Genomic DNA, 17,763 nt, shown 5'->3' with positions numbered 1-17,763 from the left:
CCCTGATCAGAAAGGCGGAACCCTCGAGGCGCCTTTTAAGGGGGAAATGTTTGCAGCACGGACGTTTTCTGCACCGCGCAAGCAGGCGCTGGGTGCGCCTGCGCAGTACCTTGATGCGAGTCTGTAGCTCTAAGGACGTAGTAGGCTGCTCAGACCCCGCTTTCCATTCCGTTTGGGGGAATACGGGCGCAGCCATAATTCATTTGTGCACCAGGTCCTTTCTGGTTTTTCAGAGTTCTTGTTGCAATAGTCCCGCAGAAAAAATGGGAGCAAGTAAAGCAATATCTTTAATTTAGACCAAGTAGATTTTTTTCTTGGTGGAAGCAAATTTTTGAGTCACACAGGGCTCTTTTCAAGTTGGGTCTTCGGTAAAGAAAACTGTAGCTATATTCTCCGAAAGAACACGGTGATGATATTGCCCACGTTAGGGCAGTGTTACAAAAGAATGTGCAAAATTTCAAGTTCTCCAGAACTCTTCAGTAGGTTGCGGTGAAAATGTAGACAGTGACACCTTGTGGGTTGACCATAGCAGTGCACAAACTGCAGGATTTAGACTGCAATTGTTCGTTCATTTTCCTCAGAGTAAAAGTTATCCATCCCATCCGAAGTTATCACTCCAGTCTCACCCTCTGGAGTTTGGTTTCCTCTATAGGCTAATAGGGTGAGCTGAAAGTTCCCCTGGAAAAACTTTGCAGTTCATGGGAAGTTGAGAACCTTCCTCATTTTGGCTGAGGCTGCTAGGAATTTTAGTCAAAAACATCTGGAAGGCATCAGACTGGGTGAGGATGAGGTAAGTTGCTATGACTAGCAAAGTGTGTAATGCATTGGTGGCACTACCACCACAATAACAACAACACTGGGATGAAAAAGGTAAAATGTGCTTTTTAGAAGGGTGGTTTTATCCCATATGTTAAATTTATGAAAAAGAAATAACAATATATTTCGCATTAACACTCCCATCCTAAATATATTTTCTCTGAAGCAAGTCCTGGTTTGATGGAGCTCATTTTCAAGTGAGGGTGCTTAAGATTGTTAGTTTCTAATACCTTTTTCTTCAAGGAAAGTAATCACAGGGAGTGAGTGAAACTACTGTATTTGTTCATGGCATGGTTGGCCCCCCCACTCCCCCTCTGCCATTGCCTCTGTGTGCATTTTAATTACATGGTGGATAAGGGACTGTGTCTCAGCTTGGCTCTTAAAAGTTTTCTGGAACATGATTATTTATTTAACAAATTTATATACCTATTAACCATTCTTATGATTAGCACTGTGCAAGCACATCCAAGTGTCCAAGACCGCTCCTGTTTTTATTTAATCACAGGAAAGAATGCAGGAAATCTGCCTTATAGTGAGACAGACAGTTGATTCTTCTCGCTCAGCAATGTCAGTCCTACCTGGAGATGCTGGGGATTGAAACTAAGACCTTCTGCATACAAAGCAGGTGTTATTTCACTAAGCCACAGGTATTTTGATTTGGGGTGTTTCACATTGAATTTGTGGCATGCCACATTCATCTGCATATTGAGTTTCCTTTGTGGGGGTGGAGTTTAAATAAATTATATAATTTGATATCACAGGATATATTTAACCAGTAACAGTTAAATATAATCCAGTTTCCATCTTGTAACAAAATGCAGACACCACCCATGCTGCCAACATCATCCAATTTCCTTGTCCACTACTCCTGGTTTTGCTTACTATCTAGCAACTGGGCATCATCCTCTAATAAAGACACTAGAGGGAGCTCAAAGGCTGCACACACCACAAGATACGTACTTTTACTTCATGAGGTCTTTTATATGGCAGTGCCTTCTCCAAATCATTACACTTAAGGAACAGCCACACTCCAGTGTTTCCCAACCTTGTGCCTCCAGCTGTTTTTGGACTACAATTCCCATCATCCCTTGCCACTGGTCTTGCTAGTCAGGGATGATGGGAGTTGTAGTTCAAAAACAGCTGGAGGCACAAGGTTGGGAAAGCAGAACTATACAACTTCATAGTTCTGCTAGGCTTCCCCCAAATAAACCTGGTAGCTGTCATCTTTTAGGAGACCCCTGCTCCCCTCACAGATCTTTGATTCCCAGGGTGGTATGACAGTCAATCCTTCTTCACAGGGAACTCTGGAAATTGTAGCTCCATGAGGGTCTAAGGATCTCCTAACAGCTCTAAGCACTCTTAACAAACTACAGTTCCCATCCTCCCCCCTCCATCCCTCCCTCTCCAGTGCTAGTGAGTACTCTGAGGGATGGCAACTCAAGTAGGCAGGAAGGAGCCGGCCGATGCAGGTTTCCCTTCTGTGTGTCTAACTCGCCCTGCTCCAGCTACCCTAAGCATCCTTCTACTGAACCACTTTTCTTTCCCTCTCCTTTCCCTAATCCAATGGTTCTTAAAGGGTGTGGTGTGCCACACTGGTGTGGCAGGAGAGATTGGCACATGTAGCCAGAAGATTCAGGGACATTGTTTTATACTTTCTGGATGTCTCATGATCATATTATAAAGTAGTTGTGTTTTATCTTCAAGTGCTGCTAGGAGTTGTTTCTTTTTGTTTTCCAAGGTGTTTCTTGAGACTTGTCAGAAGGCCGCTATGGCCTTCACAGAGCTACAATTCCCAGCATTCCCCGAGAAGAGGGATTGATTGTTAAGCCACTCTGAGAACTGCAGATCTGTGTAGGGGTCTCCTAAGGACTCTCAGTGCTCATAAAAAACCTTGGTTTCCAGGATTCTTAGGGAAGCCATGACTTTTTAAAGTGATATGATCCTGTTTAAAATGTATGGTGCAGATGTGACCTGAACATGTGAATGGAGGCAGGGCCAGTCAAAGATGTTTTGCCACTGTAGATAAAGTGCTTCAATGATGCCGCCCCATGCAGATCTGGGTCCCCACTCCAGCCCCTCCCTGCCCCCCCACCTGTGCAACTGTAACTTACCCTGCACCTGTCCTGCAACCATGATACAGTGTGCAGGACGCAGTGGGCGCAGCAGTGAGAACGGCGCGGAGTCAGCAGCACAGGAAGCCACAAAGGCGCTGGCAGCAGTGCAGTGGTGGAGACTTGGGATCTGATGCCTGGTGTGAATGGCTTCACATCGCCCCATGTACCTCATGCCCCTGAATGGAGGGCATCGTGTCCAGTGCTGTGTTTGAACTGTGCTACCTCATTTCTAACCTCATGCAAGTCACTGCTCAACATTGTTGTCACTAAGAGATGAGCATGTGTGTGTGACTCATAACCCCAGCTTCCATGGAGCTGGTACACAAACCAAATCATATCAGGTACAAGCTGGCAGACAGTTCCTTTGCCCACTTCTGAAGCAGTGAGATGGGAATTGGTGATCTGCCACATGATGCAGCACAGAGTGGATAGGTCAACCGTGGTCTAAGGCCCTGCTCATGCTGGCCCTGCTCATACCCGCTCAGGGTAGCCTTCAACAACCTGATGCCCTCCTGATGTTTTGGACCACAAGATTAGAACATAAGAAGAGCCTGGTGGATCAGTCCTGCTCTGTCCACGAGAGGAGCTGGCACCTATCTCTCCACAGAAAAGTTCAGGGCACGGTGATCTGCTCTCAATTCTACCTAGCTCAGATCTCCCTGGACCCGTCTGGTGGGCTTGTTTTGCCACCTGCCAAGCATCCAAAGTGTCCACAGACCTCTGGATGTGTCCGCGGTCAGTTCCATGAAGGCCTGCCAGCAGGTTATAGATAGACAGCGGAGGCCTGGCCAGCAGGGTATAGATAGAAACACAGCCTCTATTTTTGCCCTTCTTGGTGCAGGTGCCAGAGGAACTGGCCTGCTCAGAGTCAGGATTATTTATAGGGGCTGGTATTTAGGGGGACAGTGCTGCTTTTCCATTTTGCCGTGGGAGAAAGAAAACTGAGATGGGAGAGAGGTGTGGTTGTCGTGGTCCTATAACCAATGCCTCCTCTCTCGTATCCAGCATCGGATCACACTAGGTCACTTGACGGCAGCTTGTAAAACCCTCTGATTGTAAAACTAGACTGAAAAACAAGGTCATCTCTTTCCAGACCTCTCCCAACCGCGCCATGATCCTGTCATTCCTGAATGAATGTCAGGGGACCGAGGGTTCACGGAGCACTAGTGATGTGGTTACAAAAACCACAAAAAACCTCATTCACATGAGCATGTACAGAGTTCCTTTAACAACTCATTTAGGAATAGGAGTGGGAAGGAGGCTGGGGAGGAGGTTGTCTCCCAAGTGGGCTTGGGTTCTTGCATGTCTTATTGTAGAATGGAATCATATAATCCTGTAGTGGGTGACCGTTGCTGCAAAGTACTTCAGAAATATTTGCAAAATCATCCACTTTAATACTGGGGGAAGATTGATTTCCATCTTCTGGCCCACCCCTCTTAAGTGGAAGACCATGCCTCCTTTGGGTGCACACACACACAGGATAGCAATGGCCTGACTACAGGATAATTCATCCCATAAGCAAATTATTTTGAACAGTTCAGTGTTCTACAAAACAGCAGTGATTTATATTGGTAAACCTAACTTAATCCTCTTAAGTGGTAGTGAGGAAGGACATGTGGCTGGTTGGTATGTGACTTCCATCGCTCTCGCTGTTCCACTCCATCCTCACCCTTTGCAAGGTTCTGAAGTACCTCTGGGTCTCAACCTGGGACTTCACTCAAAATGGCAAGGAAATGGCAGAATAACTTTCCAACAGTTGAGAGCTGTTTGACAGTGGAACAGACTCCCACAAGAAGTGGTGGCCTCTCCTTCCTTGGAAGCTTTTAAGTAGTGGGTGGATGGCCATCTGCCATGGATGCTCTAGTTGAGATTCCTGCATTGCAGGGGGTTGGACTAGATGACCCTTCCAGCTCTATGGTTCTATGACGATTGTGCCATGGGTTCATAACCTAGGTGCGTATAGGAGGCCCTGTGAGGATAACATTTTGAGAAACAGTGTGATGTAAGGTTAGAGTATTAGACTACAATCTAAGAGACCAGGGTTTGAATCCCCACTCAGTCATGAAGCTCCCTGGGTGTGGCCTTGGGCCAGTCTCCATCTCTCAGCCTAACCTGCCCTCACAGGGTTGTTGTGAAGATGAAAAGGGGAGGGAAAGAACCATGTAGTGAGCTCCTTGGAGGGAAAGGTGGGATATAAGTAAAACGAGCAATAATGCAGAAAAATAGCTGTCATTTCTTTGCTTTGTCTTGACTGTGTGTTTTTATGGGGTGGCTAAAACAGTTTCCCTCTTGACCCGAGGAGGCCCCAGCCCTGTCAGAAAAACTTGTGGACAAAAGAGCAGGCGAGAGCATCAGGTACACTTTCCAGCTCAACGCAGCCAGGGACGAGTGGAAAAACTCATCCATTCATTCCAGCTCAACGCTCCCTCCTTTGGCCCAGCTCAGCGGATTGGTGGCTGGCCGGCTGGCCGTCTGCCTGGACCCCCCACCGGCCTGGCAGCCCTGCACTATATTTATCAGCACTTTCCATCTGCCACATGAAGAAGAGAGGAAACATTTGAGCTTATTTTAGACCCCACAACATTCTTTCCTGCTCTGGCCCTCGGACGGACAGGTGGAACGACCGTATTTAGCCACTTGGGGGCTGAAAATAGAAGGGCCCGTTTACAACGCAGTTTCCTTTAGGCAACTCCGCACCCTATTTACGTACTCCGGCGAAGGAGAATGTTGTCCTCGTCCCCATTGCCCAAATTATAAATATTAACGTGGCTTTGCCAGGCTGACATCATTGCTCCAGCGAGCCTCTCCTTCCTCTTAATAGCCCATTCTTGGGAGAGAGAAAGAGATGCTCAAATAGAAAAGGAAAGGCACAGACCACTGGGAAGACATGAGCAATGGATGCGAGGATGCATGAAAGTATGAACTTTGCCAGGGAACACAGAAAGCTGCCTTATACAGACTCGGACCACTGGCCCAACTAGCTCAGTATTGTCTACACTGACAGGCAGCTGCTCTCCAAGGCTTCGGAAAGCTGGATGATGTGTGAATGGTCCAGTATAAGCCATTGATCAGTGCATCAATGACATATTGCAAAAAACACCACCACCAGTCTGGAGGGGTCCAGAGTTGAGTCTTTCAACAATGTGGATGCTAAAGCCATAGAAGGCTTGGGCATTTATTAGTCTCATGAGAGTAGGGATGTAGCAAGTCATGTCCCCTTTCTCATGGGTGAAATAGTGGAAGGTGTAAGAAGAGCATTCCTGATTACAGATAGCAGCACAATAATAAGGGACACATTCAATGAAAAATGGTGTCACTGAAATCATTTGGAATAGTTTTATTGGGCTTTCTTGGGGAGGTGGGGGGGGGGGTCATGAGGCGCTCTCCAAACCCAAAGGAACAACAAAAAATGTACAGAAAACACAGAGAAACAGCAGCAGAGAATTTTTAAAATAACTTTTAGCAATGCCAAGTCACTGTTCTGTTGCTCCCCTCCTCCACAACCCCACCCCAAAGATTCAAGGAAGGTGAATCTCTATGAAGCTAATCCAGAATTCTTTGCTTTGCCTCCTTGAGAGCAGGGGATATTCTCTTTTTACCGCAGACAGAGTCACAGTTAGGAAGGGTGGTACAGGCCTTGCTTTTGGTAATGTGCACATGAACACAAGGGACAAAGGGACACCCTTGCTACTGTCTCTCCTGTCTCCCCTTCAACAGCAGGCAGAACATGAGAAGAGCCCGCTGGATCAGGCCAGTGGCCCATCTAGGTCAGCATCCTGTCCTCACAGTGGCCAACCCAATGTCTGTGGGAAGCAGGACCTGAGCTCAAGAGAGCACTTCCCTTCCTGTGGTTTCCAGCAACTGGTATTCAGAAGCCACACTGCCTCCAGCTGTGCAGTTTAAACAGGAGGTTAAAGTGCATTAAGGAGTTATTAAGCTGAAGGGAAAGCAGTAAGAGAATGGGGTATGCAGAGATAAAAGGAATGAAGTGTAGCCAATCATGTTTTACTCAGAGCTGACCCACTGAAAGTAACAAATCTAGGATGGTCATGCCCATTAATTTAAATGAGTCTACCCAATATGATCAATACTGGATACAACCCAGTAGCTTGGAAAACAACAACCAACAAATTTCTTCACGGGAACAGATTTAAATGGGTGGTGTTGAGCAAGTATATACTGGATCTGCCAAGCCCAGGTGGATTGTTCTTTACAAAAGCTTCAGTGTTCGTGGAAACCCACTCAAGCTTAAAAGGGAAAGCTGGACAGAGGAAGGAAGAGGAGTTGTAAATTGCGGCAGCTGAAGGTCACTCCAGGCCTCCATACTCCCAGGAAACACTGATTGGTATGACGTCCCTGGAAACAGACCTTGGATCAGATGAGAAGGAGTCACAGCAGCTCTCCCACCACAGGCGCTTGAGAAGGCCATCGCTATTTAGCCATTGCAGCTGGGGAGGCCCAGTCTGGCATTATTCCCTGCCCTATTTTGGAAATTTGGGAGACCAGAAGGCAAGCTTCTGGAAACGGGAATGTCCTCACAAAGCAACTGCGGTGGGGAGCTGGAAGAAAGCAGGACACCCCGATAACAGTCATCCAAGAATGGGGAGCTTAAAATCCCTTTCATGCAAAAGACCCAAAGGTGGACTCAGGCAGAGGATCTCTTATCCTGGGTTTCCTCCTACACCATCCCAGAGAGCAATGCAGAAATTAAGAGGCCTCCTCCACTCCCTAGTGACCAAGCAGGCTAGCATCTAAGGGGATGCACCACCAGCATGCAAATGGCACCATTTGGATGGATCAACGACAGCACAATAGGAGGCGGAGACACATTTGCAGAAGGACTCCAGGGGATTTAATGCCAGCCTAATATGGAGGCCCCTTTGCCGTTTTTTCAAAACACAAGAGTAATGGGGCCATATACCTTTCTGTTTCCTAAACTGAGATGCACCTAGATCTTGCTGCAACCAAGAGGTCAAGCCACACTTTGGAGCTGTGGGTACCACTGAGTTGCAGAGTCTGAATCAGAAGAAGATGAAGAAGAAAACACACCCAACTTCTGCTGCAGGACACGACTCCAGGCTCCACTGCTGCAGATCTTCAGTTGTCCGGGGCTCTCCTCCTAACCTCCACAAGTGGTCTCAGGTTACGTTTTCCAGGTAGCCAGCCAAGCTCAACATGGCTCTCAGGTTGCAGCAGGGCAGCAGGCCGTCTCCTCATGCCTCAGGAGCAGGGACATCCGGGAGAAGGTCTTCAGGCAGGTGTGGCACTGGTATTTCTTGATGTCGGAATGGGTCTGCAGGTGGGCGCGGAGGTTGGAGCGGTCGGCAAAGGCTCGGCTGCAGTGCGAACAGGCGTAGGGCTTTTCACCTGGAAAGGGAGGCCAGAAAGAAAGATGGATGAGCAGGCAATGCCAGGCCTGTTATAGGACCTTGAACCTGGTTTGGTAGTGAAGATGCTGTAGCAACAGAGTCGCATGTTGTCATCTAGATGCCCCACCTGGCCAGCACATTCTGCACCAGAGCTGGAGCTTCCAAACCAGACCCAAGGGCAGCCCCCCCACTGTACATTGCAGCCTCAAAGTTACCAATGCTTGGGCTGCAGGCTATCCCTGTCCAGGAACTGCAACAGCTGGTGAACCAGATAAAGCACTCCTAGCCACACAGGACACCTTGACCTCAAGTGATAAAGATGTATCCAGGAGTACCCTCAAGCTATGCACTTGCTCCATCATAAGGAGTGCATCCAGAACAGGTAACCTGCCTATCTCCTGAATGTGGGAACCACCCACCCTATCTTCCCAGGATTCAAGCAGGTTATTGGCCCTCATTTGTTCCACCACTACGTTCAGAAACTAATTCAGAACTTTCACAGTCTCTCCTGATTCCAATGTTATGGTGAAATAGTGCTGCATGCCATCAGTGCACTGGTGACACCTTGCTCCAGAACTCCAAATGATCACCTGTGACAGCTTCATATAGATGCTAAACAGCACTTGGGAGAGGACAGTTCCCTGCAGAACTCCATAGCACAAGTGCCAGGGGGCCAAGGAGCACTCCCCCAGTGCTATTCTAGGAATACGGCCTGAACATTTATTTATTTATTTATTTATTTATTTATTTATTTATTTATTTATTTGCCATCTTCTCCTCCAAGGATTTCAAGATAATGTACATGGTTCTTCCCTCCCCATTCTATCCTCACGTCCTATGAGGTAACTTAGGTGAAAGACAAGAAACTGACCCAGCCAGCTTCATGGCTGAGTGGGGATTCAAACTCTGATCTCCCAGGTCCTAGTCCAATGCTCTAACCATTACACCACACTGGCTGTACCCAAGGATGGAGAACCTGTGACCCTCCCATCATTTTGTTTATTTAGACCATGGGTAGGCAAACTAAGGCCCAGGGGCCAGATCCGGCCCAATCACCTTCTAAATCCAGCCTGTGGATGGTCCAGGAATCAGCATGTTTTTACATGAGTAGAATGTGTCCTTTTATTTAAAATGCATCTCTGGGTTATTTGTGGGGCATAGGAATTTGTTCATCCCCCCAAAAAAATATAGTCCAGCCCCCCACAAGGTCTGAGGGACAGTGGACCGGCCCCTTGCTGAAAAAGTTTGCTGACCCCTGATTTAGACCATTTCTATACCACTTTAGTACAGGAAACTAGAGCAGTAAATGTTACAAAACACAACATAACCATCTAGCTATCTAATCTCTCTCCCTCTCCCTTTTCCTTCTGGCACAATCTCCTCAATGAAAACCTCGCAGCCTCCTGGCTCTCACCTGGGACTCCACCCATCCACCCTGGCTCTTACCAAGGGCTCAAACAAACTTACAGATCACTCCCCTCCAAAATCGGACAACCAAGAGGGTTCCTGGAACCTGCTGACTTCACCCTTCCTCAGACTGCCTCTCATTCATCACTCAATCAGCTGCATGGCTCATATCCAGCCCCAAGGCTTAGCAGCCTTTGTGAGTTTTCCAGGGGTCCCAAGGATGGCAGCTAGGGTATCCCCTTCCACTAACTGTTCTTTCTCAGGCCACTGCACAGCTCTCCTGTTCCATCATCCCCAACCATTGGCCATGATGGCTGGGGCTGATGGGAGTTGGAGTCTAACACTATCTGGAAGCCACTAGGCCTCCCATTCCTGATATAAAACAAAGATGGGCTTGACACAGTGACTTTCTCTCACAGTGGGCATCCCCGCACTACAAACTTTATTTTATTATAAATTTTTGATTGAAAACACATTGCTAAACTGCTTACTATTAAAAAAAACCCAAACAGCTTACAAAAACCCAGACATAAAAACGGAGATTAAAAAAACAAATGAAGCAGAAATCTAGTAATAGGAGGGGTCCAATTTCACGGGGCCAGGTAAAGTCTTTACATATTTATTTTTACAATTATGTTCCACATTACTTCATCCAGTGAGCTCAGGCTGACATACATAGTTCTCCTTTTCCTCCTCATTTTATCCTCAAAAGAACCACCCTGTGAGGCAGCTTAGGCTAAGAGACAGTGACTGGCCCAAGGTCACCCAGTGAGCTTCAGAGCTGAGATTTGAACCCAGGTCTCCCAGGTCTTAGCCCAACACTCTAATCACTACGCCACACTGGCTCACAGCTGTTCAGTCGTAGCTTGTGCCATGAACAACTTCAGTGGCAATGCCCTACGCTGGAGTTATTCATGCAAGTCTGACGCAGTATTTACATGAAAACATCTGACGGGCTCAGCTGGATTGGAATGAGGTTCCTTCCAGCATAACAGTTCTCAGCTGTTCTTGGGTGACCTTTCCCCTTTATACACTTCTGCCCAGTGAATCATAAAAGGTTCCCTGCTGGATCAGAGCAAAGGACCCTCCAGCCTAACAGTCTGTTCCCAGAAGTAGCCAGCCAGGTGTTGGAGGGACAAAGCAAGCCCTGGTAGCAACAGCTTGCAGTTGTGGCTTGTTCCCTCAGCAACTGGTATTCAGAGGTAGACTGCCTCTGGATGGGGAGGTTCGATTTAACAGGAATTTTTAAAAACAGTGAGTCAAAGGCTCTTGTACATGTTTCTTTGTATAGCAAATTTCACTTGCACACTGAGAAAATAGGTGGACAATGCTATATAAAAAATAACATCCCGAGTTATCCATCCCAATTAAGTAAGAGCTTAATTAAGGTTGAGGTTCACTCCAGCTTAGGCCCAGAACCCATTTACAAACCCAGAGCTGAGCACTGGTTCAGGTGACTTAACAAGATGAGTGCCTCTCTGAACATGTGCAGAGTGCATTTCAGGAGAAGGCTGGTGGAATGGTTAGAATTTCAGGCTAGGACAGGGGAGACCTAGTGAAGTTCATTGGGTGAGCTTGGGTCACTGACCAACTCATTCTTGCCTTCCATATAGGGTTATTGGGAGGATAAAATGGGGGAAAGGGTGGCCTATATACAGTGCCAACCACTTGGATCCTACAACTGGCAGGTGAGGCTGCCCGGTTGGCACTGACCCATGACAGGGTCTTTTCAGTGATGGTTCCCCAGTTGTAGAATGCCCTCCCTAGTAAAGTACGGCTGTCTCCATCATTACTAACTTCAGGAAGAATTTGAAAACATACCAAGGCATTTGCAGGCTGAAAAATAGTATTCCCGGCAACCTAGTGATCGTTGGATGGAATAATGTCTTTAATGGCAAGTGCTTTTGGAAACTGTTTTTAACTGAAGCTGTTTTTAATTTTAATTGTTTTCAAAATGTTTCAACTGTTTTAGAATCTTTCTGCTTTGTTCTTAAATAGTGTATCTGTGTGCTGCCCTAGCGTAGGGTAAATAATAAATAGCAAATAGAAGAAATAAATTGAAACTCCTTGCACCAACATCAGAGGCAACATTTATCACAGCAGAGTGTGAGGGCCCAGCAGTTCCCCCCAGCCACACCAAAATGCAAGTGTTCTCCAAACCTCGCCGCACTTTGCTCTCCCTTCTTTTCCATGCACATTTGCCCCCTTCCTCAAGGTCGCCCCCTACCTGTGTGTGTCCGGATATGCCCCTGCAGCAGCCAGGGCCGGGAGAAGGCTTTACCGCAGATCTTGCACATACAGGGCAGCGTGTGGGTGCGGATGTGCATCTTGAGGGCGCCCAGGCTGGCATACTCCTTGTCGCAGTGCTTGCAGTTGAAATACTTCCTTGCCGTGGTTGCCTGCAGCTTGCAGCGCTGCTGCCTGTGTCGTGCCAGGCCAGAGAAGGTGCTGTAGGCCTTGCGGCAGTCCGGACACTCAAACGTCTCCAGGGGGTCAGCAGCTATGCCTTGTGGCCCCTGCAGTTTGTCTCCATTTCCCTCTGCTGGGCTGCCCAGGTTGGGAGTCCTCCTTTGGAACAGGCTGAATGCCAACGGGAGATTGAGGTTGTTCTGGTTATCACGCAGAGGGGTGGCAGAGCCCCAGCTGCCTCCAGGGCTGCTCCCAGAACCCACTTGGGAGCTCGATGTGGGCTCCCCTTTGGCTTCACTGCTCTGTGTGAGAGGTGGGGACAGGCAGGCAATGGCAGAACTGTGCTCCCAGAGGCTACCAGCTTCATAGGGGGCTGCCGGACAAGGCGTGCCATCTTGACTGAGGACGGGGAATGCTGCCCCTCTCCAGGAGTGGCACAATCCACTGGATTCTGGGGGAAACACACAAAACAAGTAAATAAAAAGCAGCCATTGTTCCTCGAAAGCCTCTTCACCAGTACCAGACAACATGCCTACTCTGCATATTTTGGAAAAGCCCAGTTCAGATGCCCACCAGAGAAGGATGTTAGGCTGGCAAACAGGCAGGCATGAAATGTTAGGCAGGCTCCATACCTGGAACTTTTCAAACAGGCCTCTTTGTACCTTGGCTTACAGAAACTAATTGTGTTGTTGGATCCGACTTCGTGGCCTGGCCCTTGTGATTGTATCGTTCTGTGTTGTTGCTGTTGGATCACTAGATTTTAATAATTTGCAATTGTTTTATTGAGATTCTTTTAGAAAATATAATCTACTGTATTTTTGTTCCTGAAGGGTGATATAGAAAAAGAAGTAAATAAATAGGGTGATATAGAAAAAGAAGTAAATAAAATAGCTGGTTTTAACTAAGAAGCATAAGAACATAAGAAGAGCCTGCAGGATCAGGCCAATGGCCCATCTAATCCAGCATCCTGTTCCCATAGTGGCCACCCAGATGCCTCTATGAAACCCACCAGCAGGATCCAAGCACAAGAGCCCACTCCACTCCTGTGGTTTCCAGTAACTGGCATTCAGAAACTTCACTGCTTCCACTTGTGGAGACAGAGGATAGTCATCATGGCTAGTAGCCATTGATAGTCTTTCCTTCCTCCATTAATTTGTCTAATCCTGTATTAAAGCTGTCTAGGTTGTTGACCATCACTGCCTCTTGTGGTAGCGAGTTCCATAGTTTAATTAAACTCCTTTCCAGTATTATAAACAGTTGCATAGAAGTCTCTCCTCAAGGCTGCCTCACTCAAACATTTGCATTATGCACTCATAAGACTGCAATATGCACATGCAGTGTACACACAGTTCCAGTAAAACACACGTCATACGGGTGCAAACACCGCAGAAACACAATTTGCCCACAGTGCCATGTATCAAGCACTGGAATCAGTACACCAGACCCCAAGGTAACCTGGAAGCATTATTTTTTAACAAATAAAACATAGAATGCATTCAGAAAGATGCTGCCTGTTGCAGCCATGTGGCCATAGCGGTTAACTTAAGAATAAGTTTTATTTTGTAAAGTGAGCTTCCAAGAAGTGTGTAAGGGGGTGGGGGAGCCACATTTGAGCCTTGCGTTGAAGAGCCAAGATGCTCACGAGATTATTATTGAACTCACCCTTATGAATACCGAAAAGCAAATACTATCCTGTCCCAAAGAGGCAACACTTGGCATTTTTAAAATATCTGCATGCCACCTCCTAATCTTGGCATTCTTTATCTGTGTACAGAAGGGTTCAGTGCAAGGGTAGAGGGACCCTGGCAACCAAACCTGGAAAAGTTGCTGTTTGAGTGAAATCTACCCTCCAGGCCACCTTTTACACATCACACTTTACCACAAGGAGGACACTGAGAACACCCCCAACCCCACTCTATGACAGCACAAGATGTTTTTCACACCAATGCTGTGACATGTTGCCCAACCTTTCCATGCGTCTTATCTATGCACAATACAGAACGCTCAGTTGCCAATAGGTGCCACTAACTGTGTGGAAACTTTTGACACCACGCAGTCAAGTACACCACACACCCAGGGAAGCTATTTCGATGTGACAAAGGTACAGGATAAATGACTCCGAAACTCACCAAGTAGACATTCTCATATAAGCATGTACTGAAGTGTATCCGGCAGGGAGAAGGGAAACCTCCTTTTGCCCTGGCACCCCCTCTATGGATTTCTGGGGCTGTGCAAATATTAGACACTCTCCACCCATTTTCTTTTAAAAATAATATTAGCAGTTTAAAAGTATTTACAGCAGAAACACTTTTTAGTGTCCTGGAGTTAACATATTCTCTCCACTGTTGGCTTTAATTTCGTAGGTTTAGATTCCTCTTTCTGAACCTAAATGTTGCATTTATTCAGGCTTTCTTGTTGAGTGAGGTCTGGCTGTTAATGTTTGGCCTACGATGTTTCATTCGTATTATTTTAAAAACTGTCTATTTTTCTTCCAAGCTGCCTATGGACATTTTGCATTCGACAAGGAATAACGGCAATTGCATACATAGAAATGTGAGACAGAATGCAGAAATAATCGCTGCTAGATTAACTTTTTAAACAAACAAACAAACAAACCCTAATGTATTTATTATAATTGAGAATTCAGATGGGGTGGGTGAGGGGAAATAAACCCCTTTTAAAATCCGCGCGCGGGCCCCCTCCCCAGCACGCTAAGAAAAAAACAGCCGGGTAAAAATGAAGGCCACAGTCCGAAACAGACACACTAGAGAGTCAACGCCATTGAGCGCAAAGGAACTTACTTCCGAGCAGACACGTATAGGCTTGTGCTGCAAATTAGTTTTCTATTTCCAAGCGCACTTTAAGCAGGAAAAAGGACTTTAAAAACCCGTCCCCATCATGCAACCCTAGGCGGGCACAATTGGGACAAAGCCCCCGCGGAGCTGCCTTCTGAGTAAACAAGCGCAAGAGCGCGCCGCTCGGAGTTTGAAGCGCAAAAGGAAACCGGTCGGAGATAAAAATGTGAAGAGGGAAGGGAGACAGCCCGCTCTATAGACCTGGGCAGGGGGTCGGGGCAAGGCAAAGCGCTCGAGGAGAGCTGCGAGAAGGGAAGGACCCGTCTTGGTCAGCGCGCTCGCTGCCGCTCAGCTTTCCAAAGCGCGCCGCGCGCCCTGGGCGCAAACCATTTTGCCCTTCCTTACCTTGGCGGCGCGTCTCCAGCTGGCCGTAGTTGGGGACGCGAGTGCTGGAGGGCTTCTTGACCAAGAAGGAGCGCGGCATGGCGAGCGGAGAGTCCCGGCGAAGCGAGCCGACCGGGCAGGTGCAATAAACCCGCGGGCTCATTAGCATGGGCTTCCCGCCGAGCCAACCGCCGGCCGAGGGGCCGTCCTTGGCCGCCTCCGCCGGGGCCGCCCTCCCCGCGGCAGGTGCAAAGCCCAAGGGGCGGCTACGACCACGACGCCGGGAAAGCCCCGCGGCGGGCTCGCTCGGGGCAGAGGAGGGGATCACCTTGAATCCTCCCGCTAGCTTCCAAGGTTAAGGTGTCCAAACTCCGGCTAGGCGAGGACAGCTTCTCCCGCCACCCCTCGCGTAAAGGAAAAGCACGTCGGCCACTTGGTCCCTACGCGGTGCGGTGCAGTCCAGGCAGTAGTCCATGGCTCGCTCAGCGCAGCAGCAGGGCTTTATCTGCCACGTCTGAAGTAGAGCCCTGCTGGGTCAGAGCAAAAGCCCCTCCAGGCTTTCTCAAGCCTAGGCGACAACCAGGAGGCCACAAACAGGGCAGGAGGGTAAGAAGAGCCTCTCCAAATCACCCGAGCAATGGTTATTCAGAGGCACAAGAATACGGTATAGGCCAGCTGGACCAGAGCATTGGTTTATCTAGGTCGGTATTGTCTACACCATGGGTAGGCAACCTAAGGCCCCCGGGGCCGGATGCGGCCCAATATCCTTCTAAATCCGGCCTGCGGACGCAGTGGCGTAGCGTGGGTTGTCAGCACCCGGGGCAAGGCAAGTAATTTGCACCCCCTAACCCGTGGATTTGCGCCCAGCCCCCCCTGCACCCCCCACACTACGCCACTGCGCAGACGGTCCAGGAATCAGTGATTTTACATGAGTAGAATGTGTCCTTTTATTTAAAATGCATCTCTGGGTTATTTGTGGGGCGTAGGAAATTGTTCATTCCCCCCAAAAAAATATAGTCCGGCCCACCACATTTTGGGGAGGGGGGCAGGTTTTGTGTGGATTCGAAAATCTGCAAAGTCTATTTGAATGCTGACAAAAGTGTCAGCAGGATAGAAGAAGTGTGCATATGGCACAAGAAGCAAGCAAGACCTCTCTCAAAAGACTTCCAGGGCCCTTTTGGAGGTGTGGCCAACTAGCTGGGGGTGAGGAGAGTTGTCCTCCAAACAGTGGAGGGCACCAGATTCTAGAAGGCTGGTCTTATATCTATCTATGCAGGCGTAGATACATCTGCCAGCTGAGGACAACATTAATGCAGCGAACAGAAGTGACCACTCTTCCATAATGAAACTGGTGTGTTTTTAAGACTAGCTGAGTCTCACCCTTCTGGGCACCTCTCTTCTGAGGACAAGGAATGAGCCAGGTGCAGTTTGGAGGTGCCTGCCCTGCCCCACTCACACTTCATTCACTCCAAACAGCCACATCCCATCCCCCTACAGCAGCAGTGGGAAGCAAATGTGGCCCTACAGAGCCACATTCTGAAGTCATGCCCCTCACTGGCCAGGTTCACGTCCTGCTTAAGTGTTTTTGCCTGGCTGGAATGTGCCCTTGAACTCAGATCATGCCCCTTGCTTGTCAGGATGGACAGAAATGTGTGTAGAAATGGTACCCTGCACATGCTCAGAGGCTACACATAATCTTTTTTGGGCTGCATGCTGGCTCAGGCTAAGCCCCGAACACACTTAATTTTTCAGGGATAGGGATCAATTCTCCTCTCCTCCCTCCTTGGGCTTTAGCTTGTAAAATGCACACCCAATCTTGGCCAGTCAGATGGAGGCCTTCTTTCCACCCTGGGCCTGCTTATCCTCTGTCACCACCTCCCTACCCCACCCCCTGCCCCATTGCTTCACTGGGAAATCTCTGGGGCTTAGGGGATATTTGCAAACCCCTTTGAAGCATGGCAGTGAGATGGGGGTGAGATAAGCATTATCGGGAAGAGCTCAGCCCCATAAACTTACTCACCTGGCCATTGTGTCTCAGAATTCCTCCTCCTGCAGTTTGCTTGCTGGAGGATCAGTTGAGAAAACAGACACTTATGTGATCTTGCTCCTCCTTGACTGCCTTCTGCTACTGGTTTACCCAGGCAGGCTGGGGCAGGGGAAAAGAGCTTTGTTTTTCGTTGCAAATATATGCCAAAGGCCAGTGGCTAATTTTTAGGAGCAGAGGAAATGGGCCTATATCAAGTCAGACCATCAGGACAATTTACCCCAGCCTTTGGTGGGATTTAGTTGGCCTTCTTAAGATCCTTGGGTTATGAATGGCTGCTGTATTCTGCTTTCTTCTTTATGAGGATTTTTAAAAAGAAATGTTGATCAGTTTGTTTTGGATGTAGGTTTCATTATGTTTAATTGATGCCTTAAGATGATCTTCGAGAACCAGTCTGGGGCAGTTTGCAAGTTCCATAAGTGAAT

The 17,763-nt window shown here is 48.0% G+C and overlaps 1 protein-coding gene and 1 long non-coding RNA gene across 2 annotated transcripts in view; one reads left to right on the top strand and one right to left on the bottom strand.

The window, feature by feature from the left end:
- The first annotated feature begins 133 nt into the window (after positions 1–133).
- Positions 134–17,763, top strand: part of LOC309374962 — a 26,948-nt gene continuing 9,318 nt past the window's right edge. The window contains exons 1-2 of the long non-coding RNA XR_014170768.1: positions 134–790; positions 1,322–1,463. This is a non-coding gene — a long non-coding RNA (uncharacterized lncRNA). The remainder of the gene's footprint in view (positions 791–1,321; positions 1,464–17,763) is intronic.
- Positions 6,386–15,432, bottom strand: SNAI3 (snail family transcriptional repressor 3). Its single transcript, XM_081920236.1, has 3 exons — positions 15,316–15,432; positions 11,934–12,566; positions 6,386–8,297 (listed from the first exon to the last, which is right to left on the bottom strand). The coding sequence occupies exons 1-3, from the start codon at positions 15,392–15,394 to the stop codon at positions 8,113–8,115; spliced, it is 897 nt and encodes a 298-aa protein (XP_081776362.1). The 5' UTR covers positions 15,395–15,432; the 3' UTR covers positions 6,386–8,112.

This window comes from Podarcis melisellensis (assembly GCF_964234715.1).
Source record: "Podarcis melisellensis genome assembly, chromosome: 8".
NCBI lineage: Eukaryota > Metazoa > Chordata > Lepidosauria > Squamata > Lacertidae > Podarcis > Podarcis melisellensis.
This window is presented reverse-complemented; position numbering and strand designations above follow the sequence as displayed.

What these genes read in the sequence shown, in the direction of transcription:
- SNAI3 (XM_081920236.1), bottom strand. Translation starts at nt 15,394, where the DNA reads ATGCCGCGCTCCTTCTTGGTCAAGAAGCCCTCCAGCACTCGCGTCCCC. An exon ending in GCTGGAGACGCGCCGCCAAG is followed by an intron (nt 12,567 to 15,315) that starts GTAAGGAAGGGC and finishes TGTTTCCCCCAG; the next exon opens with AATCCAGTGGATTGTGCCAC. An exon ending in GCATATCCGGACACACACAG is followed by an intron (nt 8,298 to 11,933) that starts GTAGGGGGCGAC and finishes CTCCCTTTCCAG; the next exon opens with GTGAAAAGCCCTACGCCTGT.